Source organism: Clarias gariepinus, chromosome 16 (genome assembly GCF_024256425.1).
Source record: "Clarias gariepinus isolate MV-2021 ecotype Netherlands chromosome 16, CGAR_prim_01v2, whole genome shotgun sequence".
Lineage (NCBI taxonomy): Eukaryota > Metazoa > Chordata > Actinopteri > Siluriformes > Clariidae > Clarias > Clarias gariepinus.
This window is the reverse complement of record NC_071115.1, coordinates 31,171,114-31,198,725: the sequence shown is the minus strand read 5'-3', so window position 1 is coordinate 31,198,725 and position 27,612 is coordinate 31,171,114. Positions and strand designations below refer to the sequence as shown.

The 27,612-nt window shown below is 41.1% G+C and overlaps 1 protein-coding gene across 1 annotated transcript in view; it reads right to left on the bottom strand.

The window, feature by feature from the left end:
* LOC128544497 (ephrin type-A receptor 7-like) overlaps positions 1 to 27,612 on the bottom strand; it is a 92,141-nt gene that overhangs the window by 53,162 nt on the left and 11,367 nt on the right. The window contains exons 2-3 of the mRNA XM_053514645.1: positions 15,562 to 15,626; positions 11,912 to 12,587 (exon numbers count right to left, since the gene is read on the bottom strand). Of these exons, the coding sequence (XP_053370620.1) occupies positions 11,912 to 12,587; positions 15,562 to 15,626 (741 nt within the window). The remainder of the gene's footprint in view (positions 1 to 11,911; positions 12,588 to 15,561; positions 15,627 to 27,612) is intronic.

Genomic DNA, 27,612 nt, shown 5'->3' with positions numbered 1-27,612 from the left:
AGAATTCACAGGGGCACTGAAGTCTCTTTCACACACACACACACATCATGCATGCATTTAATTTTTATCACACTCGCTGTATATTCCAAAGCCACAACATGGTGCTTACTGTAGATATATGTACACACACACACACACACACACACATGTACAGAAGTGTTACAGAGGTGATGTACATGTAATGACAGACAGACGGTCAGACGTCTTTACTCAAACTGTGTGTGTGGTTAAAGCGTGCAGCGTTAGAGGAATAAAACACGAACACTAACCTACACACACACACACACACACACACACACACACACACACACACACACACACACACACACACACACAACGAGAGCAGAGACAAAGCACAAGGGAGAGAGAGGACACGGTTTATTTATTTATTTGATCCTATCAGGTCTTTTGTGTCTTGTTTTGTTGAACCAATAAAGTGAAATATGTTTAACAAGAATAAAAAGTAATGAGGATAAATTGTTCCCTCCATCTTTCCATCTGTCCATCCATCAATCCATCAATCCATCTGTCTATCTGTACTGTACATGCAGCTATCAAACATCAACTATCCATCCTTGTCTCCGTCTCATCATATACAGTATCAGTCTATAAATCCATACGTCTATATATCCATCCATCCACTCGTTTATCCACCCAATGATCAATCCATCCATCATACATCCATCCATCATACATCCATCCATCAACTTATCCATCTGTCTAATCATTTATTTATACACCCATTGATTTAACCATCTATCCATCCATCATTATCCGTCCTTACTTATTTACATACTTAGTATCTTTTTTTTATAAATATTTTTGCCAATAAATCATAATTTGTTTGAAACTCTCCAGTGATAAATGCGGAGTGTGTACTGAACACACAGCGAGGCGTCTGTAACTGCATCCGACTTTACGTCACTAATCGTCTCGGGTCGAGCCGGACGTCTTCACTGCCGTGAGGAACCTGACAGACGTGCGCCGCTGTCTGACCCGAGATCGGCTCCGAGCCGCGGCTCGTAAAGATAAAGTGCAGCCTGGAACCTGGAGACCCGAGGAGCGCCTTTTTATTAGAGTGCAGCTCTCGCAGCAACGGGCCATAAAGCTGTGCAGATTTAGACTCGCACTCATCCTGACCAACTGCTGACCTCTCCCTCAGTGTGTGTGTGTGTGTGTGTGTGTGTGTGTGTGTGTGTGTGGAATCGAACCACACTCTCATTGCTCTCACACCTCTTGGGTTCGATCTCAGGCGTTTTTATTAAAGTTATAACAAAGGAAAGAGTTTCAGTTCTCTGAGCGTCAGACACACAGCGAGCGCTCGGCCGCCTTCACCGGAGAGCGGAGGTGTGAAAACAGACGCCTGGTCGTGACTTTACATGTCTGTAATTATGACACTCGAGTGGGCGGGTACACGTGACAGCGCATACGGACGAGTGTGTGTGTGTGTGTGTGTGTTTACCAAGTAATGAAAAGAAAAAAAATGCGTAATTCATCTGATGAGAGGCACAGGTGCTGCTGAGAGCCACACTCGCTTTGTTAGAGAGGTGAGAAACGAGAGAGAGAGAGAGAGAGAGAGAGAGAGAGAGGGAGCGCACAGCTTTTTAAATCAAATAGAATAAAAACGTTTTATGTTTCTCGAGAGCAGAAAAACTATTACTACAGCAGAAAATACACCAGTACATCTCTGTTTTATTAGTTTTGTTTTGCTTCATTTAATCAACATATTTCTGACATGTTTTATTTATGAGTTGTTGTTTTTTTTAAGTCACAATTGGACAAAAAATAAAAAGCAAGCGAGTAAAGAACGAGGTGCAGGGTCGCCTAAACCGACAGCCACAAAAAGCTAAAGGCTAATTAAAACAATCAGCTACTATGCTACAACGCTAATTGACTTAGCAATAAAGGTTTAGAGCAGCCGGTCGCAAACATCCTGAGATACGACGATCTCCTGCAGCGCAAACGTCAATCACACGTCTGATCGAGACGAAGGACTGGCCTATTTATATATTTATTTATTAAACACAATTTGAGTTTCTCCGCTTTTTTATTTCATTTTATTTAAACCTTTTTAAAGGGCTAATGATTATTAATCATAATTAGTCTTTAAAAAAAAAGATCTTGCTGCTGAGCTGCAGTACCTGCACGACCCACCAGGGGGCCACCAGAAGCCAGCCAGCTCCACTTTTTACAGAAGAGACAACAAAGTGCACGTGTAAATGTACAAACAAGAGCGAGAAAGTGGCATCACGATTACCGAACATCTGTGGCAATGAGGTGATGAGTTGAGGGATGGGAGGAGGAACAGTAAACTCAATCAGCACCTTCTGACCAATCAGAGCGCAGCATTTAGACAATGGGTGAGGTTAGTGCAGCCGGTCAGACTCCCGGAGACACATTTAAATAAATAAATCGTGAAAACGTGCAGGAGATTCAAGGACTAAAAGGCACGTGAAAGTCGTAACGAAGCGAGCGGATTGATTCCGTAGGATTTCAGAGCTCACGCTGGTTTCTTCCCGCCGGCAGACGCTAAGCCTGAACCGCATGACGTGATGCAGGAACGGGGGAACAGAAAGAATTTAAACCCTGAGCTTTCCTTCCAGGTGTTTTTCTGATCCTCGGCTTAGAGATCACACACAACAATAAAGGTGCGGAGCTGCGCGGACTAAAGTGTTTTATTCCTTTAATACCAGTAATTTATAAAAATAAATCGATTCGGTACGATTCTTTTCAGGGGGGAGTTCATGTATCGCCACACTGACTCAAGAGTGGATGTTTATCAATTTATTATTTAAATATGAATACGTTTGCATTTGCAGTTCCTTTATGATCCTACAGGTGGTGCTAAAAACTACTCTAATTATTACGTATTTATTAGGAATGTTTTAATAATTTTGTTTGAACTTTAACAAAAGCGAAAAAAAACCCATATAGAGATAAATATTGAATTAGGATATTAAGATTAAAACCGTGATGCTGACAGAATCGCAGTTCAAATCGAATCAGCGCTCTGGTCCGTCGGTGTGTGAAGTGTGTCAGGTCTGAAATGTGCGTTTCGATATAGTGGTACCTCGGCTAGTTGAGTTCTTAAGGTGAAATTGCCCATTTCCTCTCTCATAAGAAAATAATGTAAATGCAAATAATCCTATTTAGTCACCCTAAAATATTACTAATGTTACCAATTTCCACCACTATAATCATATTTATGCATATAAAAACAATCAAAACATTTAGAAAAGACACGTAAATGTAGTAAAATATAAAATAAATAGGCCTTAAACTTCACTTAACCTTAATTTATAAAGCTGCTTTAAAACCAAACTGAAAGCGGCTCCCTTTTCTTCCTGCTGTCGTCCTTGATAACGTTCTTGGGACCTGCGGTGCTGCGTCTAAACTAAAAATAAATAAGTAAACTCACTTCCGTTGGATTTCCACTGACGCAACCAATTTTTAACGACTCCTGGACTTGAGTGCAGCTCAGTCGCTCATATGCCATAAAGGCTTCTCATACTGAGGCAGATTTCTGCCAACAATTTAGTTCTTAACCGAACATTCTCCAAACCGGGGCGACTTTTCTGTGCCACACCTGCAATTCCTTCACACACCACTAGGGCACACAGTGTGATTACCTCTGAGCGACTGTGTTGCTCATCATTTACATTTGACTTTTCGTGAAAACACACCTGGACTCACGTGCATGGAGCACGTACACACACTGGAGAGTGAGCACACGCGAGTGTGAGGGTTCAGTGCCCGCTGAACTGAAGTGCTCTCGCACGGGGCCGTCTCTCAGGACACACCTCAACTTCCTGGAGTGATGCACAGCTAAAGAGTAGATATTTTCAAACTCTCATCTCTCACTAGCGCGCACACACACACACACACACACACACACACACACACACACACACACACACACACACTCGCAGCTGACAGGTGCTGCTGACACTGCAGAAATCTTGGGCATCCGAAATCAATCACACTCTCAATCTCTGCCTCGCACTCTCTCTCAGACACACACACACACACACACACACACACACACACACACACACACACACACAAGACAAAAAAAAATGCAAACAAACACACAAACAGATGCACACACATTTTTGTACATCAAGAGAGAAAAAAAGAGAAAAACAGATAAAAAAAAAAAACTGTGTGTGTGTGTGTGTGTGTGTGTAGCAGGTTCTTGGTTAATAAAGCTCCACTAAACAGCTACTAAGACACACAGCAGCTGCAGGCTCTAATTACACAACACTGAGTAAAAGCACATTTAATTAAACACACACACACACACACACACACACACACACACACACACACACACACACACACAGTGTGATATTCCTGTATCTGCCTTTACACTTCTATTACTTCAGTGTGTTCAGTCTGTAATAAACCCTTTGTGTGGTGCTGATGTAGGAAAATAATCACCAGCTCCTGACCAGCAGCTGTCTGTGTGTGTGTGTGTGTGTGTGTGTGTGTGTGTGTGTGTGTGTGTGTGTGTGTGGCAGCTCGAACCTGTCTCCTTAGCTCGTCCCGCAGGGCTCAATGATTAACACTGAGTGTGTGACATGCACATTAATAGATAAACAAAACATTTCTACACTAACAAACTCTCTAACTCCTGTGTGGCACCTTGTACACACACACACACACACACACACACACACACACACACACACACACACACACCAGGACGTGTGCTTAACCAGATGGTCTCCCTGGAGACGGCTCCTGCTGGTCCATCAGATTGCATCAGTTTTGCATCAGACACATGGTTGTACACACACACACACACACACACACACACACACACTCTTGCAAGAAAGGTAAAACAGATAGAAAGAGATAAAAAACAGAAAAGTAAAAACTAAGAAAAAAAGGGAAAAAAGAAGGAAAGAAAAAAAAGATAGAATTAATGAAATAAAAACTCACAGCACACGAGGTTTTAACTTTAATAATAAACACATGTATTGAGTGCCGTCAATAAGTGTAACATCACTGCTGGAATGCGATAGCGACGTGGGCGTGGCCTCTCACCAGCTTATCCTCAAAAAGGGAAATGGGCGGAGCTGTCACTCCTCTCCAGCGCTCTGCAATTATTTTCTCTTCAGTCTAATCTCATATAGTTTATAGTTTTGGGGCAAACAAACTATATTTAATATATATTTTCTAATAAATAACTAATAAAATGTCTAAATACATAAAATTGAATAAATGAGCCGTAAAAGGAATTATTAAAAATGAACATAAATGGACCAGAGATGCTTAAACAAAAACAAACAATTATTTTAAATGTAAGTAAATTTTACCTAGTTTAGTAAAAATTGTGTATGAGACAAGAAACCAAAAATAACAAACAAACCTACATACATAAAATAAAAAATCTAATATTAAATAAAATGTATACAGGTTGTCCCTGATTTATAAACAATTTTCTTCCCGGGAGCATGTTCATAAGTCGGATTTGTTCTCAAGTCTGACAAAGTGAGTCTTATACGCCTTTGACATCAATATACAATGTAAAGCACCTGGCTAAACCTCTGTCCCCTTTCCCACACTGCCATAACCGCGCCCAAGAAAACGTATCTTACAGTGAAATGTAAGTGTTGTCTCCGCACCTTTTGGTCTCAGAGCTGTTTTCCACTGTTTTGGACTGTGAACTTCAGATTATTCTCCATGAGGACAGGTTTACAGGACATTTTTCATCATCGTGCTCCCGGACTGATTCATTGAAACTGATGAGGCGACTCATTTCTCACGCACACACACACTGGACTTTTATACATTCACTTACTCACTAATAATATTGTATATAATTGTAAATATTGGTATCTGGTCTATGTTTTAAAAATACACTTTAGCTACTTCCATGATTGAACCAAAAGTAGAACTGCCGTCTGTTTATATCTGCGGAAATTCATAACTCGAATGTTCGTAAGTAGGGGACTGCCTGCATTAATACATTTTGAAATTGTGGCAAAGTATTTTAAATAAATAAAAGTTTTAAACTATTATAGTTTCTAGTATAATTTAAGGCAAAAATAAATTAAACAAGCAAAGAAAGAAAGAAACTAATAAATAAAAACACCATGTATAAAAGAATACGATAAAATAAATTTACAAAACATAATTTAGACAAACAAACATTTAATTTCTCTCCAGCCAGACGGTTAAAACTATAAACTATGTAGCATTTAGTTTATATTATATGATGAGGGTGTTAAACCTACGTCCAAATTTAACAGCAAGGGCATTCCTGAGTCTTTCTACTCTCTCTCTCACACACACACACACACACACACACACACACACACACACATACAGTATCCAGTCCTGACTCCTATAAGCAGCTACTCACAATCTGTTCAATAGTATCGAGCCGCTTAGTTAAAACACACTCAGTCAAGCAAATAGCCACACGAACTGATAAATCTCACACACACACACACACACACACACACGAAATAGAGAGCGAGGGAGTGGGCAGTCCTGCAGTGTAATTCTCCAGTTTAGTGAAGCATCGCAGCAGATCGATCGAGCAGGAGAGCGTCTGCATATTCATGTCATTAGCGCTCAATAGAGAAATAATCCAGTGAGACGCCGGCTGATGCAGACTGACAGCTACACACACCTCTCCACCTTCACCCTGACACAACATTTCTCTCTCACACACACTGACACACACACACACACAATGCCTGTTATAAGTCTCCTATTCAGGGTCCAAATCTGCCTAAATCAGAGCCACGCCTAGTTTTCATTAGGTAATGCTACTTCTGGTAAAAAAGAGGCGTGGCTCTAATTAGGAGCGGTCGCAGTTAGAGGCCACTAACTTCGGTTAGAGGGTGGGTTGGTGAGTGAGTGGGTTAGGGTTAGGGTTAGGGTTAGGTTGGTTAGGGTTAGAGTTGGTGAGCACTTGGCCGAGTGAGTGGGTTGGGAGGGCGTGGCTCAGTGCGTGGGTGGTTTTTTGAGTGAGTGGCACAGTGGGTGGGTTGGTGAGGGTGTGGCTCAGTGGGTGGGTTGGTGAGGGTGTGGCTCAATGGGCGGGTTCTTCAGTAAGTGGCTCAGTGGGTGGGTTGATGAGGGCGTGGCTCAGTGGGTGGGTTAGTGAGGGCGTGGCTCAGTGGGTGGGTTGATGAGGGCGTGGCTCAGTGGGTGGGTTGATGAGGGCGTGGCTCAGTGGGTGAGTTGACGAGGGCGTGGCTCGGTGGGTGGGTTGATGAGGGCGTGGCTCAGTGGGTGGGTTGATGAGGGCGTGGCTCAGTGGGTGCGCAGCCAGTAGGTTGTGGGTTGAAGTACAGCTTTAACTCCAAACACTTTAACTTTAAAGACTCAGAAATTAAATTTAAATTCATTTAGAACCTTTATATTTAAACATGTCTTTATAATAAAACATCAACCTGATGAAAAACACAGTCCCCACAGTCCGTCCCCACAGTCCGTCCCAAACAGTCCGTCCCAAACAGTCCGTCCTCCCCATCACCTCTTTCTCGCTGTCATTTTCATTCATCTTTAAAAACCTTTAACGTTGGCTCTACTCTGGTCACTCACTTCTGCTCTCATCACTCCTCCATCTCACACTTTCGTTCTAGTGTAGAAAAAACACTTAACATTTTCAACTCGTGCCCTGAGACACACACACACACACAGACACACACAAACACACACAAACACACACAAACATCTGAGGCGCAGCTTTAAACCGAGAGGGAGCGTGACGAGAGAAGTGTTTTATAGCGAGCAGACAGAACGGATCACACACCGAGTCCTTCTGAGGGTAAGAGACAGCATCTGCCTCCAGGCCGTTTCTCCTGAGAGGAGCTCCTACTGACGTGCAGTCACATCCTGTCTGCTGCGCTCATCCCCAAAACATAACACCGCCGAGGCGCTCGTGTACAATCACACACTCAGAGCAGGAATGTTTTAGACACATGGACAGCGCCTCCAAACCCGTGTGAAAAGAATGACATTGATGCAAGCATGGATCTTATTTCTATTATGTTTATAAATAATAAAATATTATTCGAACGCAACAGTGTGAGATTCCGGGTGCGTTCAGATGCTACTGTCTTTTCTGCTCCAGATCTTTTGGGGCAACTGGAGGTTATTTCATGGTGTAGTGTTCAACATGATGTTCGTTATCTTCACAAAACAAATAAGCCAGGAATCTAAAGCAGTAGGTTTTTTGTTCCAGCCAATCAGGTTACCAACCTCATCCTGGTGTGACTCCTGATTGACTGGACCCAAAACCTGGAGACAGACTAGTTCCCAGACCCACAGGATCTACATCTGGTGAACCTACCACACAACCAAACTCAAAGAAATTTAAAGATTTAAAGTTCTCTCCTGTCCACTTCCACCTGTCCTGTGATACGTCAAGGTGGGAAGCGAAACCTTTGGAATCAACATCTGCACATGAACGTGCCATCAAAACCTGGGAGGAATATTTCCTCCTTTCCGTCTAGCCCTGCTCGCGGACGTCTGATGGCTCCATAATGATTTCAGTCTAACGTCTAAAGCTTTATAACACCAATTTTACAAATGCCAATCAGATTATTAAAAAAAAGAAAAACTTTAAATCTTCATGTTCCATCGTTTCATTACGGATAAATTGAGTGGCGGGAGTTACAGCATTCCAACAAATCAGGAGGAACGCCTTGCAGCCCCTCCAGCCTGCTAAGAATAAGATCAGATATCAGCCTGGATGCTCCAACTGGTCATGATTATTGACACCAAAGACCACCAGTCTGAGCACCACGTCCCGGAACAGAGTTTCTGGAGTCAGTTTCTAAAGTTCTGATGGTGAGACAAGCAGAAGAACCTGTCTAAGATCTGCGCTAAGATCTGTAGCAGCAGATCCCCTCCACCATGACATGCCAGAATGATCAGAGACAAAGAATAAACGAATCCTGCACAATCCCATCACATTTTGGTTTCAGGTTGTGCATAAAGAGCAGGCCCGACCTTATTATGATCTCCACCAGGCGTGAAACAGCTCATCATTTACTCTAACGACATCTTTCTCTTTCACACATCCGGCCATTGATCCGGGAATGACACTCATCCGACACTGATGCATCACCGCGACATGAGCACCGTGTGTGTGTGTGTGTGTGTTTGTGTGCGCATGTGTTTGAATGCCGACGACATCTTTCACAGCTCATAATGTGCAAAGCGGTGTGGGAGATGTGGCAGAATCTAACACTGATTTCTGTAAAAGTCCTGCTTCATAGTGACCCAAAATTCACATCCACCAGACGAGCAGCCGTCATATGGCACGGCGCAGAGTGCATGAGCACTCCAGTGTATATTAATACACACACACACACACACACACACACACACACACACACACACACACACTAAATGAGCCGTCATGATGCAACCCAGACGTGTAATTCTGTCCCGCAGTCTGTCGTCATATCTGCTCAGGGAAATCAGCTCCATCACACACAGAATAATCCTGATAATAATCATTTCAACTGGAATTCTTCATCTATCACGTGTTCCCGGTTTCCAGCTGGTTCTCCGGTTTCCTCCCACCACGCTAAGACATCCTGCCAGGTGAATTAGAGCCTGTGTGTGTGTGTGTGTGTGTAAAAATGTGTTTTTTACTGTTTCCAGCAAAAAGAAAAAAAATATCCAGTTTAGACCACGCCCCCTTCGAGTTTTTATATCCAGATACACATGGTGTCATTTCATTCCAACCCAGTGTGTGTGTGTATTCCCTATCCAGGGTGTATTTCTGCAGAAATGAATAGTTAATAACCTTTAAAGGACACATGTTATTCTACAAATGTTACATTTTTTGACATTTTTAATCTTTGCTGAACGTACACACACACACACACACACTAGACAAAAAAAGTAAAAGAAACGAAAAAAATTTTCAGAATAGTAGGTGTCCTTTAAAGGTTATGTGATCTCATATAAGAGAGCCCCCCCTCCCTTCTTCAGAGGGGGTGTGGTTTAACCGGACTTCTTCGGAGGGGGTGTGGTTTAATGGGGCTTCCTCGGGAGGGGGTGTGGTTTAACAGGACTTCTTCGGAGGGGGTGTGGTTTAACAGGACTTCTTCGGAGGGGGTGTGGTTTAATGGGGCTTCCTCGGGAGGGGGTGTGGTTTAACTGGAGGTAATTTACATAGACACTGAAACAGAGGAGCTACGAGGAGGAGTGGAATACAAGGAGTTTGAGGTATAGAAAAGGTGCATTATCTGATGGGTTTTTCAGCTGGGGCATTAATACACACACACACACACACACACACACACACGCCCCTCCTCCATCACCAAGGAATAACATTAACCTTATATTTTTTATAAATAATAAACAAAATTTATTAAAACAAAAATAAATAACTAAAGCCAGCTCCAGCAAAAAAAACAAAAGGTACATAAATAAATAAATAAATAAATTCCGGGAAAAGAGCAGCGCCTTTATCAAATATTTATTTAAAGATCATTTTCCCTGACTGTCACATGGTGCGTGTTCAAAATGCTAACTGCATGGAACATTCATTAGCGCTCATTAAATTAGCAAGAAACACAACAGTCATCATTGTAAAATAGGCTAAAAAGGTTATTGAATTAAAGCGTACTGTAATGATATTAGACTGGGATCCATTTATTCCATTCTCAGGGGCTGATCCCAGTCCAGATTACGGTACCAGTACCAGCTCAGGGGTTACATTATACAGTACCTGCACGTCCTCGTGTGAGTCTCAGTGAAATGAGTTCAATGATGGAGTAAAAATGTAAAATCAGACCAGAGTTCATTACTGTGCCCTGTTGAGAGTAAAAAATGACGGCTGCGAGGACGACGTCCTAATGGGCTCGGCTGGACACGTCTCGGCTCCTTCCCGCGCCGTTATCTCCTCCTCCTTCTCCTCGGCTCGGCTAGCCGCCTGTCTCTTCATTCTCACATTAAATTAGGTCGCAACCCCAGGAAGCCTTTTTTTTTTTAAATAGTGCTGATGTAACACTGGCACTAAAAGAGCCTGAATTATGTGATGAGTCACTGATGTGTCATTCAGGAAACGTCTGGTTTCAGGGACGTGTTACACAACTACATAATCTCTGAATATGGCGACTATTTGCTAAAAACACACGCGACCTATTTCACAAATCCAGGACAAATATGCACTGATTGCACATCTGCTGCTCTGCTCTCTTCATTTCTGCTTTTCATACAAAATCAGGTCAAAACTTTGGAGAAAACAGATTATAAAATAGTCGCTTTGATTTTTCAAAAATTATCATTATTATTATTAATGCACCACCTGTTTCATTCAAAGTAAATTATTTCATTTCTTGCCATTCTCTTAACTTCTTCAGGGTTTTTTTTCTTTACGTGTGTATTGTTTTTAATGCTTTACGATAAAGTTACATTGATTGGTCACGTTAAATTGAGTAAGAAACACAAACGGAATAAACTAGGGATGTTCTTTTTTATTTTGCATAATGTTTCTCCGTAGCTCACAGATATAGCTGGTATCTCGTGCACTACAAGGGAACACAGTTGCTATCCAGAAGTGCACATTATATAGCATTTATAGCAGTTTCAGTACTGATTGAGGACAGAAAGACAATATCTTTCTGTCTGTTTGTTTGGATTATTTGAGCATCACAAATTTGTCTCACAAAACCAACATGTTATAATTGTGTTGTTGTGGTTTGTTTGCTTGTTTGAAGAATTAAAATCTAAAAGGAGCTCAAAGTGTTTCTACTTATGCAACACCAAACTATTAACCTGTTGTTCAAATTCTCTTGTTGCTCCAAGGCGGCTAACATGTGGATGTTGAAACCTGCTTTAACAACAATTATTATCGTGGAAATGTCCCTCGGGGAAACGTCCCATACAGCAGAATATCTGTGAGTCGGATTTAATAAACAGTCCTTACCTTCACAGCTACTGTGTCCTTCCTCGTAGCCGGCGCTGCAGCTGCACCTCCCGATGGGCACAAGCCACTCCCCCTCAGCACTGCAGTGCATCCTGGGAGGTGAGTCTGTGGCATCTGGCTCGGAGTTGTTGACGCAGACGCCCCGGACCTCCACCAGCGTGGCGAAGGCGGCCTCGGCCACCGTGTCGGGGAAGACCGCGAGGTTCTGCACGGCGGCGCGGCAGCGTTTGTAATAAACTCGCACAGAGACGATGGCCACGCACGCACCAACATCCTGGAAGGCCAGGTGAAAACCGCGGCGCGTCAGCGGCCCGATCTCACGCACCTCCGTGTTCAGCTTCATCTTCCTCTCGCCCAGGTCGCCCTGCGTGAAGCTCTCGTCAGCGGCGATGGTGTCCACCTTACTGTAGCGCGCCTCGTCGTCGTCGTGGCCCCCCAGCGCCCGGTCCGACTCGGCGTACAGCAGGTTGAACGTCTCCTTGCAGCTTCCCGCTACACCCGGAATGCTGTTACAGTCACGCAGCGTGAACTGCAGCTCCACGAAGATGCGCTGACCTCCACGCCGGCCGATCCACCCCGTCCGCAGCCAGTTGTTCTGGTTCGGCTCCATCACGTTACACACCTGGTATGTGCGGATCGGTTTGTACTTCTCGTCCACGCCGCTGATCTCCTCCCACTGAGTGCGCACAAACAAACACGAGATCAAACTTTAATCCTGTCCAGGACGGCGGGACTTCAGGAGACATTTCAGAGATTTTTACACAATGAAGAAATTGAGCTTTGAAAAGACAAGATGCTTTAAACGCAAGTCAAACATTTCCTCCTTACTTTTCTCCCATGAGGTAATTTCTTAAATTCTAAGATTATTTTATCAATTTATTCATTCATTCTAGTTAGTTTTTTGTTTTAAAGTCTGCAATCTAATTCCAAGTTTGATTAGAATTTTCTGATTGAGTTTTATTTGTTTTTCCATGAGCTGAGCCGTTTACCAGCAGCTCTCAGGTAGACCTTGAACTCCAACAGAAATACACTTTTAATGATTAAACTACACCGCGATCACGTTCGGATTTTCCGAAAACAAACAGCGATATTTTGATTAAAATGATTGTAACGAGGCTGTAATTGTTGTTTGTGATGGTGGTGTGTTTTTCTCAGCGAGAGAAAGCTGCAGTAACTCCTGACTGTGAGCCTGAAGCCAGCCGCACTTCCTTCCTCCTGTTTCTCGGGGAAAAAAGGCATAATCAGACAGCCGAGCGTGGAAATATGACAGTGCCTCGGGCTCTGAGGACGAGGACGAGGACGTGTTAATCCAGCCATCGGCGTGAGCTTCTGTTCCACACACTGCTTAGGTTTAAGCCGAGGATAATGAAAATGTTTACCAGTGAATTACAGACGTGTAGTGAAATAAACTGGTCTAATCCTCCTCCAGTAAACTGACCTCAAACAAACGTTCCAGTGGCTTCCAGCACAGACCCGGCCCGCCCGCTGAGGTCAGGTGTGTGTAATCATGTGATGTGCCATTCTGAAGGCGGTTCCTCGATGCTCCAGCTTCCTTATCCTGACCCGAGGCTGTTTCTCTGTTTGATTTCGTTCAGAACGATATGAAATCTAGTCGAGTTAATCGCAGGCCTCGAGTCCTTTCTACTCTCAGGTGGATACAGAGGAGCCTCGCGTGGCCCGATCATCTACAAGTCAAATACTGACATTTTGCACGATCCGTATCACCTCACGCTGCACAAAACAAGCTTTTTCAAAAGCAGCCACGGCATAGCAAACTAGCAAACATGGATTTTCACGTTTTTTTTTTCCATTAGATTAACACACACTTAGACATTAACTCCTTTTATTAATTTTTTTAAACAGTAGCTGTTTACTATAAACGGTATCAATTATGAATGTGCACTAATGACACGTCTGGTTAAATCACTTCACCCCGGATTAAAAGCCCGCCTCTTCAAACGCTTTTTAACTTCTTTTTATTATTTTATGTAAATCAGTGCGATTTTGAGATTAAATGAAAAGTATTATAATAAATAAGATTATTTAATAAATATTAATCAAAAACTAAATAATCCTGTATGTAAATGAGCATTAATAACTAGTTTTAAATGTTTATTGCTCAACAATGTTCATGACTTACAGCAGCAGCAGCAGATAGAAATGCAGAGAATCAGAAGTTTTACAAGATAAAAGTTTCTGCATGCAGTTTAGAAAAGTGAATTACTGTTAGTGTAACTCATTATGAATACAGGGAATTACTGCTGCAGCTACACATTACAGTTAAACACAGTTAACTATAGCAGTTACAGTTAAACACAACTGTGAGTTTATTACAGTTCAATTATATAAATATAATAAATAATAATAAATATATCTCATACTATTCAGTACAATTTATTTCTGCTTTTTACAGTCAATTAAACAGAGCTAGTTATTTGCAGCTAATGACATTTAAATACATTACTTAAATAGATGTTATTACTTGTAAATATGATTAACTGTAGTTAAAAATAGTTAGTCGTTCATTACAGTTACATTAGCATCACCACTGATAGCGCAGTTTATTTCGGCGTATTAAAGCTAGTTATTGTTAAACACAGCTCGTTATTTGCAGTAGCAGGAGCTACACATTACTGTTTAGTTCAGTTTGAGGTTATTACAGTTAAATCCAATGTATTATAGCTATTTACTTCTAATATTTACCTCATTATTATTATAATTCATTACTGTTTAATGTAGTTGTCCTCATTAATTACTTAAAAACAAAGTTAGTTCTTAATAAAGACTTATTATTATATTATATATATTTATATTTATAAATTATTATAAGTTTATAATAATTGATAAATTATAAATTATATAATAATTTATAAATAATTTACAAATATTTAAATTATATAATATATTTTTTAAATGTTAAATAAAGCAATTTATTCATTATTTATAGTTTATTACAGTTAAATTACGGTTAAAACTGTATAGTGTAGTTATAGTAGTACTATATGTATACATCTATAAACATATGTATGTACAGTATTGTGTATTATAGTTAATAAATGTTAAAGACAGCTTATAGTTTATTACAGGTTTATGATGTTAATTACAGCAAATAAATTGCATTTTTTTCACAATTAATTAAAGTTTAGTACTGTTACAATAAAAATATATATTATTGCGATTATTTGGAGGCATATTGGAATTTAAACTGCATTATGTAACTATAAAATGTACAATTTTGTGTTCAGTTTTATTAGTTAGTTTTATGTTTCCTGATATTTTATCACCTTAAATGTATTTAAAGTCAGACATCAGTTCTGGCACTAATGAAATATCATGTAAATTATTAACAAACTCTGCAAAAGTTCCTGACTCTGTGTTTTATAATAAATTACAGCCTTTTGCTATTTCATAAGTTTTAGATTGCAGTTTATTTTTAATTGTGCAGCACAATATCATTTTCCCTAAGATTCATGTTAAACACCAACATATTTCTAATGAAGTTACTGAGCGAACAGTGTGAAAAGCATTGTAAAAATAAAATACAGGAGTTGGGAGAACTCCAGGGTCTGGGTTTTCATGATTAAAGGCGTAAACACGTAGCTAGCACTGAGTCTGTAGCTTCCAAAAGACAATGTGTAAGGAGGACTTACTCCATTTGCAGGATAAGACGTCCAGCCCAGTTCTGCCTGGGACTCTTTCGAATTCAGCAACACCACTGAAAAAGACAAAAAAGAGTGTAGTTTTAATCAGTGATGATCAGGAGAAGAGAAAAAAAAACCCATGGAGGCTCATGGTGCAGTGTCAGGAAACAAGCCGAGAGACTCGTCAATCAAACGATTCGTCTTCTTCTCTCTTTATGTCACCCAGACGCTCGGTGAAAAACCTGTAGTCACCACAGATGTTTCATTGAGACGGGGTGAAAGCGTCCCGGTGTTACGGCTGAAAAAGGAGCTGAGAGAGCGAGATAAGGTGCTCAGTTAAGGAGTGTGATCATGAGGATGTGTGTGAAACAAGCGAGCGCTAATTTAACATTCAGCTCGCTCGGATGAGGCGCCGGTGCCGAGGCTGCTCGCGCCTGCAGCCGCATCCCTCACACACACACACACACACACACACAAAACATGGACCTTACAAACTTCAGAACTCCCATAATGATGTTCTCACATCATCAAAAGTCACTTACTTTTAAAAAACATTAATATTAATCACACTTTAATGCAGTTTATTCGAGTTATTAATTACCGTTTCATTATTCCACTTCAGTAATAATGTTAGGGTAAATAAAAATGGCTCGTGAGCCTGATCTTTGTGTTTAGCCGAGCTGATGCTAATTATTCATGGTACAGTGATGAGACGGTAACGCGTGCTGTGGGATCATCCGAGGTCGAGCTTTCTGGCGGCTTCACGACGACCTGAAGCAGATCCGCTTCCTCGCTGAGCCAACACAGCTGCCGATTTCTCCTCTTTCCTGTCTGAGAACACCATGATAAACACTCAGCTCTCAGCTGCCTCACCACCACCACCTGCTATTTACAACATCTTCACCCGAGAGAGAGAAGGAGAGAGAGAGAGAGAGAGAGAGAGAAGGAGAGAGAGAGAGAAGGAGAGAGGTGAGTGAATTAAGAATGAACGGATGAGAGGAGAGCAAAAAGAACAAAAGGAAAAAAGGGAGGTGAGACGAATGAATGAGAGACAGACAGCAATAAAGATAAAGAGAGAGAGAAGTTGAGCAGAGACGTGCAGTAGAACAAAGTCTATGGATTTGGAGCAGAATGCACAGCCAGGAGGAGAGTCGAGGTGACGTGAATATCGAGGACATGAAAGAAAACAGCAACGACAGAACGAGTAATAACGAGAACAGCATGGACATGAACTATGAGGACAAAAACAGAGAGCAATTTAACAATATCAATAAGAAGAGCAAAGACGAGAACGGAAAAGAGATGTAAGACATGGGGGAAATCCAACGGCAAGGGCGAGAGAAGTGAGGACATGAACAGCAAGGACCTAAACAACGAGGACGAGGGAAGCGAGGACAATACTGGCGAGGACGAGAGCAGGACAAGAGTGAGGACGAGAATATGGAGGAACAGGGAGGATGAGAACTTGAAGGATGCAATCAGGGAGGACGCACGCAGTAAGGACGCGAGCAGTTATAAATGCAGAAGAGTGTGATGGTCGAGTGCTGATCACAAACACTCGCGGTGAGAAAGTTACCGTGTTACAAACTGAGCTGATGAGAATACATTAGGACGGATTAACCACGTGCTGGTACAAAGTCCTCACAGCTTCCTCCAGGCGCTTTATCTTGGGGCACACACACTCATCACACACGTTACACACACACGTACGTCACACACACACACACACACACACACACACAGGCTTCGAAGGCTCAACCAGTCAGAAACCAGCGTCTCACAGGACTCTTATAGGCCAAGCATCCCTCTAATAACCATACAACTGAAAGACAGATGAGCTCTGTGTGTGTGTGTGTGTGTGTGTGTGTGTGTGTGTGTGTGTGTGTGTGTGTGTGAGATGATTCCACAGTGGCAGTTAGCTCCAACAGAACAGAGCACATTAACTCTGAACCCTGTTCAGCCTTTTTACGGCCTCATTAAACTTTCAGCTTCAGTAATGGGGTCTAAAGAGTGCCTTCTCTCCTCTGAGATGTTCACAGCCAAATCTCTCTCTTTCACACACACACACAGAGCGAGAGGGAGCATGGTGTGTGTGCCATACCGGCGCACCTGATCCACCGCTCGGCGGGACGTCTCGCTCCACCGGAAGTCTCAGCTGCCCTTTTTATTGTTTGCTTTGTGGCGGTGTAAATGTCACTCGGTGACATTCATAGCTGCAAACGAATTCGTTTCCCCTCCTGTTCCCTGAAAAGGTGAAGCGCACAGCACTGCGATCTACTCCATCACAATAACGAATGCACACCGATTCCAACTATTTGGTGGCTCGTATCGACAGTTTCATCTCCTCTCGTTATCGCGCTCGGGTTTAAATAAACATACGTTCATGACACAGAGCACGAGTTCGGAATTTAAAAAACTCATCAGGTACTGTACATGTTCATGTAAAAAAAAAAAAGATCTCTCGTTAATCTCACGTGTGAATTTACCCCCATTTTATACACTTTGACTCGTTTGATACACTGGTTACGCTGTTGAGCTTCACGCACTCGCACTGAATAAACACTTCTCAGTTCTGTGGAAGATCCCACAATAAATCCACATATCACTATAACAAATAACACCATCCATTCAATAGGCACAAAAGTAATGACTTCCTGTGGAAGCAGCAGGAGTTAGCGTGTGTCCCGGCAGCTGAGGCGCTCCATCAGACGCTCTTTTAGCATTTTAATCACCACTGAGCCATTTTCGGGTGGAGTTTTGTGGGCGGAGCTGAAGGTCATCATAAAAGCGTTTGATCAATTATAATTGATTGGCATTCAAGAAAGAGAATCAGACATAAGAGATGTTAAATGATTAAATACTGAGTAATTAATTACCACTTAAAATGTATAATGTATTAACTGATAATGTTTTGCGTAATATTTCTCCTTAGCTCACATGTCTATTAACTTGTACACCACAAGAGGGCGCAGTTGCTGTTCTTGCCATTGGACAGCGTAGTTTCGGCTCTCTGCCTTTTTTTAAAAGAACTCAGAGACGAGGGCAGGATTTTTAACAGCCTAACGTTTTTTTTTCTTCTATTTGGGCTTCAATCAATTCTCATAAAACTATTTGTTGTGTGGTTCAGTTGCTGATTAAGAAAGAAAAATGTAAATTATGCAACCCTATTAGAAACTTTTGTAAACCTAGTACAAATTTTTTTTTTTCCCACACAACAAAAAAAAAACAGAGTTACAGCAGCATGCAAATGTTTTCAACCCCTTCTGACCATATTTAAGACAACTAATGAAGGGGAACTCATTTCTACCTCAAGCTGTGAATCAAAGTTAGAACGTTGATTCAGATCAATATGATTTTTGTGCATTGTAATTTCGGATTCGATTCGATTCAGTAGCAATAAGGTTTATTATCTGATTTGTCTGAAATAGCTATATTTTTTTACAGGTACTACAAATTACTATAAACTAATTGAATAAACACTGAAATGTTACGTAACTTGCATAGTTGATTGTTAAACATTGTGTCTCGTCCAAAGCACTAATTATTTGTCCTGTCGATCTTCCAGTCCAGTAGGTGGCAGTATTGCACCAACTGCACATCAACGCAAAAGGAATAAGAAACCTGGTAAAGATTTGTATTTTTTTGCAAACCTGTTATGTTTATAATAAATCGCCAGTTTTAGAGGATTTAATGTTTTGCAAGTTCATAAAAACAATTTAAAAAATGAAAATGAAATGATTCGGATTCAATCATTCACATCAATTAACAAAGGAACAAATCAATCGCACAGCTCTAAGGATATCAGTAATATACCATGTTTAGCGTGTTTGGTTTCACAGATGTTACTTTAATATAATTTGCCCCCCAGACCCCCCCCCCCCCATAAGCCCCCCCGTAAGTGTGATGTACATTTAAGACTTTCTCTAAATCTTTTCCTTTTTCTCTGAACAGCTATTCCTTTAGAAGTATATAATGTTCAGCTAGTAGCCGTTCTCTCTCTCTCTCTCTCTCTCTCCACCACAGTTTTATTTAGATCAGGTCTATTAATAAATCCGCCTAATAAAACAATTTTTCCTGGATAATGTTATAGAGCTCTACAGAGCTTTTGCTTTTCTCATCAATAAAACATGGGGAGGTGCAAACTTTTGCACTGCAATCTCTCCACCATAAACGTGCCCCAGAGACTAAACCACAACCTTGAAATGTTCTTTAACACAATCAATCACTTTTTACGACCTTAAAATGAACTTTTTAAATAAGATGAAATCTACTTAGTTCAGTGGTTTTTTTTTATCTTATATACACTTCTCCCTTAAAATCTAAACAGTCAGTAATTTCATTAGCGCGCGGTCTCGCTTGTAGAAGCCGGCACTCACATGCTAACAGCTCGTCTAGACACAGAAATCTAATTAAGTCCAGAAGAAGCAGCAAATCAAATTTGCTTAATGTGTCCAGGCTTAACATCACCCAGGAGAGCGGAGGAGAACATTAATCTCCTCCAGCTCGAGCGTTCTCCCTCGGTCACTGTCCGCTCGCCATCGCCCCCCGGAGGTTACCCCGCCACACCTGCTTCTGTCCACATTGATGTCTATTAATAAATACTTATTTATCAAGTTCTCTACTACACTGTGCTTCTCATCGGTTTGGATTTAAAGGGTCTGGATCCGTCCCAAACGCCACCACAGCACCGGCGCCAACAAACTTCCTCTTTCTAATGTTTAACACAATCACAGTTATTAGCAAAGTGTTCGATTTGTAGACCTCACGACTTCACTGGAAAATTATTAATCTCATAAAAAACTAAAGTGAAAAAAATAATATATATATATTTAATCCATTCTAGAGGCGAGTTCTTATGGCAAAATCCGTTCCAGCCACCCAAAAATATTTCTATTTTTATTTTTAGTTCTATTTTTCCTAGTTTCATTTAATTTTTCTATTTAATTTCTATCGTATTCTTTTTATTTATATTTATTTTTTATTTGTTAACTTTAATTCTCTTTTAGGGTCAATGGCAGTTGTATAATGCATTTCACTACATTTCGTACTGTGTATGTTTGTGTATGTGACAAATAAAATTTGAATTTGAATTTGAAATATTACCAATTTTACTAATTTCCAACACTTTAATTATATTTTTGCGTATAAAAACAATAAAAATATTTAGAAAAGACACGTAAATAAAGTAAAATATAATATATATAAATTAAACAGACATTAAACCTCATTAATCTGAAGTTATGATTTCTGAAAAAAGGTCAACTCAATATGTAAACTCACTTCGCTTGGCTTTACACTGACGCAAACAGGTTTTGAACGACTTCCGAATGTACGCGCGACTGTTCTTAAGGTGAAAATTCTAAAGCCGTCACTATTGCATCACATAACTCATTTAACTAAAATCAAACATGTTAATACTTAAAACACACAGAGACAGAAAGCTAAAGCGCGGCGTGTTCACGTCACGAGTGCACACGGATGGGCACAAGGGGTGGGGCTTCTAGGCTGTCAATCATGATGACTGCGTTCTTGAATGTTTATCTGCGGCGTTTCAACAGAGAAAAATCTGGCAACACAATATAGTTTAACATAAAAGGACATGTGGACAATGGACAATCTACAGTACCAATGTGGTAGTATTGACGCGTAGAGATTAAACATGTTAATTAGCGCGTTGACTAGAGGTCAGAGTGCAACAGATTATAATTATCACTAATGTTTAGTACTTTAAATTGTAAAAAAAAAAAAAAAAAAAAAAAAAATTTAATCGGGTACATTTTATTAAATCGTTGATGCTGTTGCTCGTGAGACACTCCTAACCTTATCATACACAAAGCTTATTACACACACACACACACTCACACACTCACACACAGTCTAAATCAAAGCAAATTTTACAGTGTGATAAAGGAAAAGTGAGACTGTGTGTTAAACCTGTTCTTAAAATGTCGTTCCAAGAAATAAAAACAATTAGGAGAGGTTTTTTTCTTAATATTTTTCAAATCGTTAAATTATCACCATTTTACTGTCACACGTTATGACTAATTTATCAGGCAGAATATTTCATAATCCTTTCACTGCTAGAGCTGATTTCAGTGACGCGTCCCCGGCGATGAGGTCAGGACGGAGTCAGATTAACACTCGACACGTAATGACCTCCAGCTTATCACAAGAACCGAGCCGGAACCGAGCTGCGTCTCACACCGGCTGAGATTTGGCTGTCTCACAAGTTCATGAATAATCGGAAATGGAACTAAAATTAAAGTCGAGTCCTTTACACAGCGGAGGTTTACAGTTCACCATCACAACCAGGAAACGGTTCTGGATTCTGATTGGTCAGAAGGTGTTGGTTAGTTTTCCTGAACAGTAGCTCTGACCTAAGCGTGAGGTTCACATCACTGTGTGTACATCACCGTTTCTATAGCAACGACACAAACAGGGGCAGAACTAAGAACAAAGTCACTTCTTACAAACCTGGGAAATTCTCTCTATTATCAGATTTCTGTAGGGGAAGGAGTCTCCAGTGTCAGCGCTGTGTGTTACACTCCTGTACATCAGGAACACGACAAGCTGGGACTTTTTATCCTCAAGAGTGAGAATAAAGAGGACCAAAAGAAGAGACGCGAGCGAGAGACACAGAGACAGACTGGAGCAGGAAAAGAGAGAGAGAGAGAGAGAGAGAGAGAGAGAGAGAGAGCTGACAAAAATAATGACGAGACATCGCAGATATCAATAAATAGTGACGAAATTAGCATGCAATATTGTTGACAAAAAAAAAGAAAAGTTTAAAATGTGTTTTTAAAAAATGTAAACTAATAAAAGATCAGTAACGGTGTTTCCCAGGTCACGACGTGCGGCGTATCAGCATAGTTGCCAGTTCCGCTTATAATACGCGACTTTAGGCTTCTTTTTCTTTAAAGTTGCTTCAAAATATTACCAGTCACGTTTTATTTGGCTTTGTTTTTACAAATATGGTTTCTTCATAGAAAAATCTAACAAGTGACTTTATTTTTACATTTATGGTCAACTTTCCCCCAAATACATTGTTTGATGCGGCCCACACAGCCTCGCACTCATCAGCACTGTAACCGCCCCCCCCCCCCCCGCCACACACACACACACACAGGTTGTGATTTGGACGACCTGTAAAGGCGGGGCTTAGAAAAATATCAATAAAACAAAATCTATATTATTATTATTATTATTATTATTATTAATAATAATTATTATTTATTAATTATTTATGATATTTATAAATACTAATAAATATGATCAATAATACATTATTTAAAACAATCTATATTAATATTATTAGTAAAATTAATATGGTTATTATTGTTATTATTTATTATTGTAATTGTCTAAATCATTTATTAATAAAAAAAATAATTCTCATTAATTTTTTTTTTCTTAACCTGAGCAAAAACTTAGCCTTGGAGATTTCCACAGACTGAAAATATTCTCTGTGTAACAAAGATAAACATTATATTATTATAAAATATAATCAATAATAATGATAATGATAATAATACACTTCTTTAATAACTGTTAGACTTTCCTGTGTTGTGTTCAGTCACACTCTGTACTCCTGATTATTGTAGCACATGTGACTTGATTTTATCACCTCCAGCTTAAATGAACATGATTTCCAAAGTGTCAGACGCGGCACTTCATCCGAGCTTTAATCATTTTTATATAATTAATATTATTATTAATCTCTCTCTCTTTATAGCTTGAACACAAGAGCTGCTGCGATGGTCCGAGCGCCATCAACACCATCAACTCCATTAAGACCAACAACACCATCAACTCCATTAAGACCATCAACACCATCAACTCCATTAAGACCAACAACACCATCAACTCCATTAAGACCATCAACACCATCAACTCCATTAAGACCAACAACACCATCAACTCCATTAAGACCAACAACACCCTCAACACCAACAACTCCATCAAGACCAACAAGACCATCAACTCCATCAAGACCATAAAGACCATCAACTCCATTAAGACCAACAACACCATCAACTCCATCAAGACCATCAACACCCTCAACACCAACAACTCCATCAAGACCATCAACACCCTCAACACCAACAACTCCATCCACTCCATCAAGACCATCAAGACCAACAACACCATCAACTCCATCAAGACCATAAAGACCATCAACTCCATCAAGACCAACAACACCATCAACTCCATTAAGACCAACAATACCCTCAACACCAACTCCATCAAGACCAACAAGACCATCAACTCCATCAAGACCATCAAGACCATCAACACCCTCAATACCAACAACTCCATCCACTCCATCAACTCCATCAAGACCATCAAGACCAACAACACCATCAACTCCATCAAGACCATAAAGACCATCAACTCCATTAAGACCAACAGCACCATCAACTTCAACAACACCATCAACACCCTCAACTCCATCAAGACCAACAACACCATTAACTCCAACAGTACAGCTTCAATTACAAAAAGAAATACTCTATGTTTAAAATAAAACACACAGTTACACCATGTCCAAAACACACACACACACACACACATTTCCATCTGTAGTGTTACTCATGCATTATATTTACATTTCTACCCATCAGGTCATGTTTATTTTACATAAATGTGTAATGAATACTGACTAACATTGTGTGTGTGTGTGTGTGTGTGTGTGTGTGTGTGTGTGTGTGTGTGTGTGTGTGATGTAACATGGTCAGATGGTCAGACGGCTGTAGTCCTGTCTCAGGGACAGATTGCAAAGGAAATGCCAGTTCTTCTGCATCGTCCAACTCCACACAAACACACACATACACACACACACACACACACACACATACACACACATACACACACATACCCGCCACATAGGTGATTAAACGATTAAATGAGTTCTGTTCAGGATTGGATCGTTTCCATCGAGCCAGATTACGAGTGTGTTTTCAAGGACGGAGCAAGGGCATGAGGTTTCAGGGTTAAAAAAAAAATCTAAATAAACAAATAAAACAATAATAATTAAAATTATTATTTTTTTTATAAACCCAGAACAATCACTATTTGCGTATAAACATGAAGAATAAAGTAGAGTAAACTATTGATATAAGGTTTGGTATAAGCTCTTGCTTTCATCACTTACATAATAATAATAATAATAATAATAATAATAATAAAAGCATAAATAATATACATATTAAACAATAAACATAAAATAAAATAAAAACATGTCCTGTGATGAGATGAGAGATCGTGTGATGGTGTGTGTTGTGATGTTTCAGTAAGTTAAGGCTTTATTACACAGAGAAACTCTTTCTTCACATTCTGTATTTGAGCATAGCGGGAGGAGGGGGGGGGGTCAGAGTGCAGGGACAGGGGTGCTCGTGGAACAGATTGTTAAGGGCCTCGCTCAAGGGCCCAACAGCGGACACCTGGGTAAGCTGGGGCCCGAACCGCTACCCTTCTGATCACAGTATTGTGTGATGAAGTGATGGTGTGTGATGGAGTGTAATGGAGTGTGTTGTGTGATGGAGTAAGATGGAGTGTGTTGTGATGGTGTGTGATGGTGTGTGATGGAGTGTGATGGAGTGTGATGGTGTGTGATGGAGTGTGATGGTGTGTGATGGTGTGTGATGGAGTGTGATGGAGTGTGATGGAGTGTGATGGAGTGTGTTGTGTGATGGAGTAAGATGGAGTGTGTTGTGATGGTGTGTGATGGTGTGTGATGGAGTGTGATGGAGTGTGATGGAGTGTAATGGAGTGTGTTGTGTGATGGAGTAAGATGGAGTGTGTTGTGATGGTGTGTGATGGTGTGTGATGGAGTGTGATGGAGTGTGATGGTGTGTGATGGAGTGTGATGGAGTGTGATGGAGTGTGATGGAGTGTGATGGAGTGTGATGGAGTGTGTTGTGTGATGGAGTAAGATGGAGTGTGTTGTGATGGTGTGTGATGGTGTGTGATGGAGTGTGATGGAGTGTGATGGAGTGTAATGGAGTGTGTTGTGTGATGGAGTAAGATGGAGTGTGTTGTGATGGTGTGTGATGGTGTGTGATGGAGTGTGATGGAGTGTGATGGAGTGTGATGGAGTGTGATGGAGTGTGTTGTGTGATGGAGTAAGATGGAGTGTTGTGTGATGGAGTGTGATGGAGTGTGATGGTGTGTGATGGAGTGTGATGGAGTGTGATGGTGTGTGATGGTGTGTGATGGTGTGTGATGGTGTGTGATGGTGTGTGATGGTGTGTGATGGAGTGTGATGGAGTGTGATGGAGTGTGATGGAGTGTGATGGAGTGTGATGGTGTGTGATGGAGTGTGATGGAGTGTGATGGTGTGTGATGGTGTGTGATGGTGTGTGATGGTGTGTGATGGAGTGTGATGGAGTGTGATGGAGTGTGATGGAGTGTGATGTGATGAGAAGCTCAGCACTGCTGCGTGGGTGTGTGATGACTGACTGACTGACTGACTGTGAGGTGAGCCCTCGTACTCATCACACCAGGAATCAGCGACAGCGCGGCTCAAACCTCAGTGTGTGGAAACTAAAAGTCCCCGTAACTTCCTGTTTAACAGAGACGATCATATTAACGACTGACGAATCAGAAATGAACCAGAGACGAGCAGTCACTCCAATCCAGTAGGTGGCGATACTGCAGTAAAGAAGAAGCAACAATCCGTATTAATTAAAGCCGTATTAATTATTTAACGAGCATGGAATGTTGGAAAGTTTCCCTAAACAATTTGTCATCAAAAACTGACTCAGTGATTCAGAGATTCGATCAACAAGAGGAATTCTTATCGCGTCTCCACTGAAGAGGACGAATTCAATCACATAGTCAACACTTATTTTTATTCTCTTTGCTCCTGGTTCAGCAGAAACAGCCATCAGCTTCCATCCCTGATGTTCTCCTTCGTTCTCTCCTTCCTCCTTAACTTCCTCAGCTGAGGAATCGATCCAGGTCGTGTCTTCAGGACAGAGTCCTCGTTTCTTCTAACCGGAGACGTTTCTCACTGACATGACGAGCTGCGTATCTCCTGAGTTGATCTCATGCTGATGGAGATCGTTCCTGCTCCACTGATGGACCTCTGGCTGCTTCTCCGTCTCCTCAGTGTTCATTGAATTCTGCATTTTTATTTATTTCCGAACGAGCCGATTGAGCCTAGCACGTTATGAGCCGCTAGGACTGTGCGAATAGACATCCATTTGTTTTACAAGCGACAGTTTGTGTGTGTGTGTGTGTGTGTGTGTGTGTGTGTGGGCTTGACTCTTCTTCTGTTCTTCTTAATATTCCAAAATGCTACGTGCTGTCTCGTTCATACGCCTCCATCTGCAGAGGAAAACTAGCCCAGTCGCATTTGCATTATAATTCACATTCAATCACCTGCGTGGAGGTGTGTGTGTGTGTGTGTGTGTGTGTGTGTGTGTGCGTCCAAAAAACATTTTTCGCCCACTTTCATTGTTTTTCATTGAAACTTTCGATCTGATTCTGTGTGAACATGCAGATGACACGACGCTCTCGGTGTCTCTCGCTCCCTCTCTCTCCAAACCCTTCTCATATCTTCATCATCATCATCATCATCACCACCACCACCGTACGGACACCAGTTAACAGATTTATTCTCTCTGACACACAGACACCCGTCTCTCTCTCTCTCTTTCTCTCGTGTCCGTCTCTGCCAGCCCAGCACTCGGCATTAAATCGGCATGAATACCCACTTCACACATTCTCCCATTTGTGTATCTAAGTGGCTCTCGTCTCATTTCGTCTCTCTCCTTCCTTATTCTCACTCTCTCCATCGTAATAAGTAGCTCCTCTCTCTCTCTCTCTCTCTCTCTCTCTCCCCTGGGCTGACGGCTGTAATGAGAATGGCGTACAGGATGATTGACAGGGTGGAAATAGGAGCGAAAGTCATGTTTTCACTCTCGTTCTTGCTGATTAAACTCGCCGAGATGGTTAGAGATCCAGAGTTCCTGCGCTTTCTCTCTCTCTCTCTCTCTCTTTTTTCCTCCCAGCATTCCTCACACCTGACAGCTCTATCACTCCGTCTGCTTTTCCTCA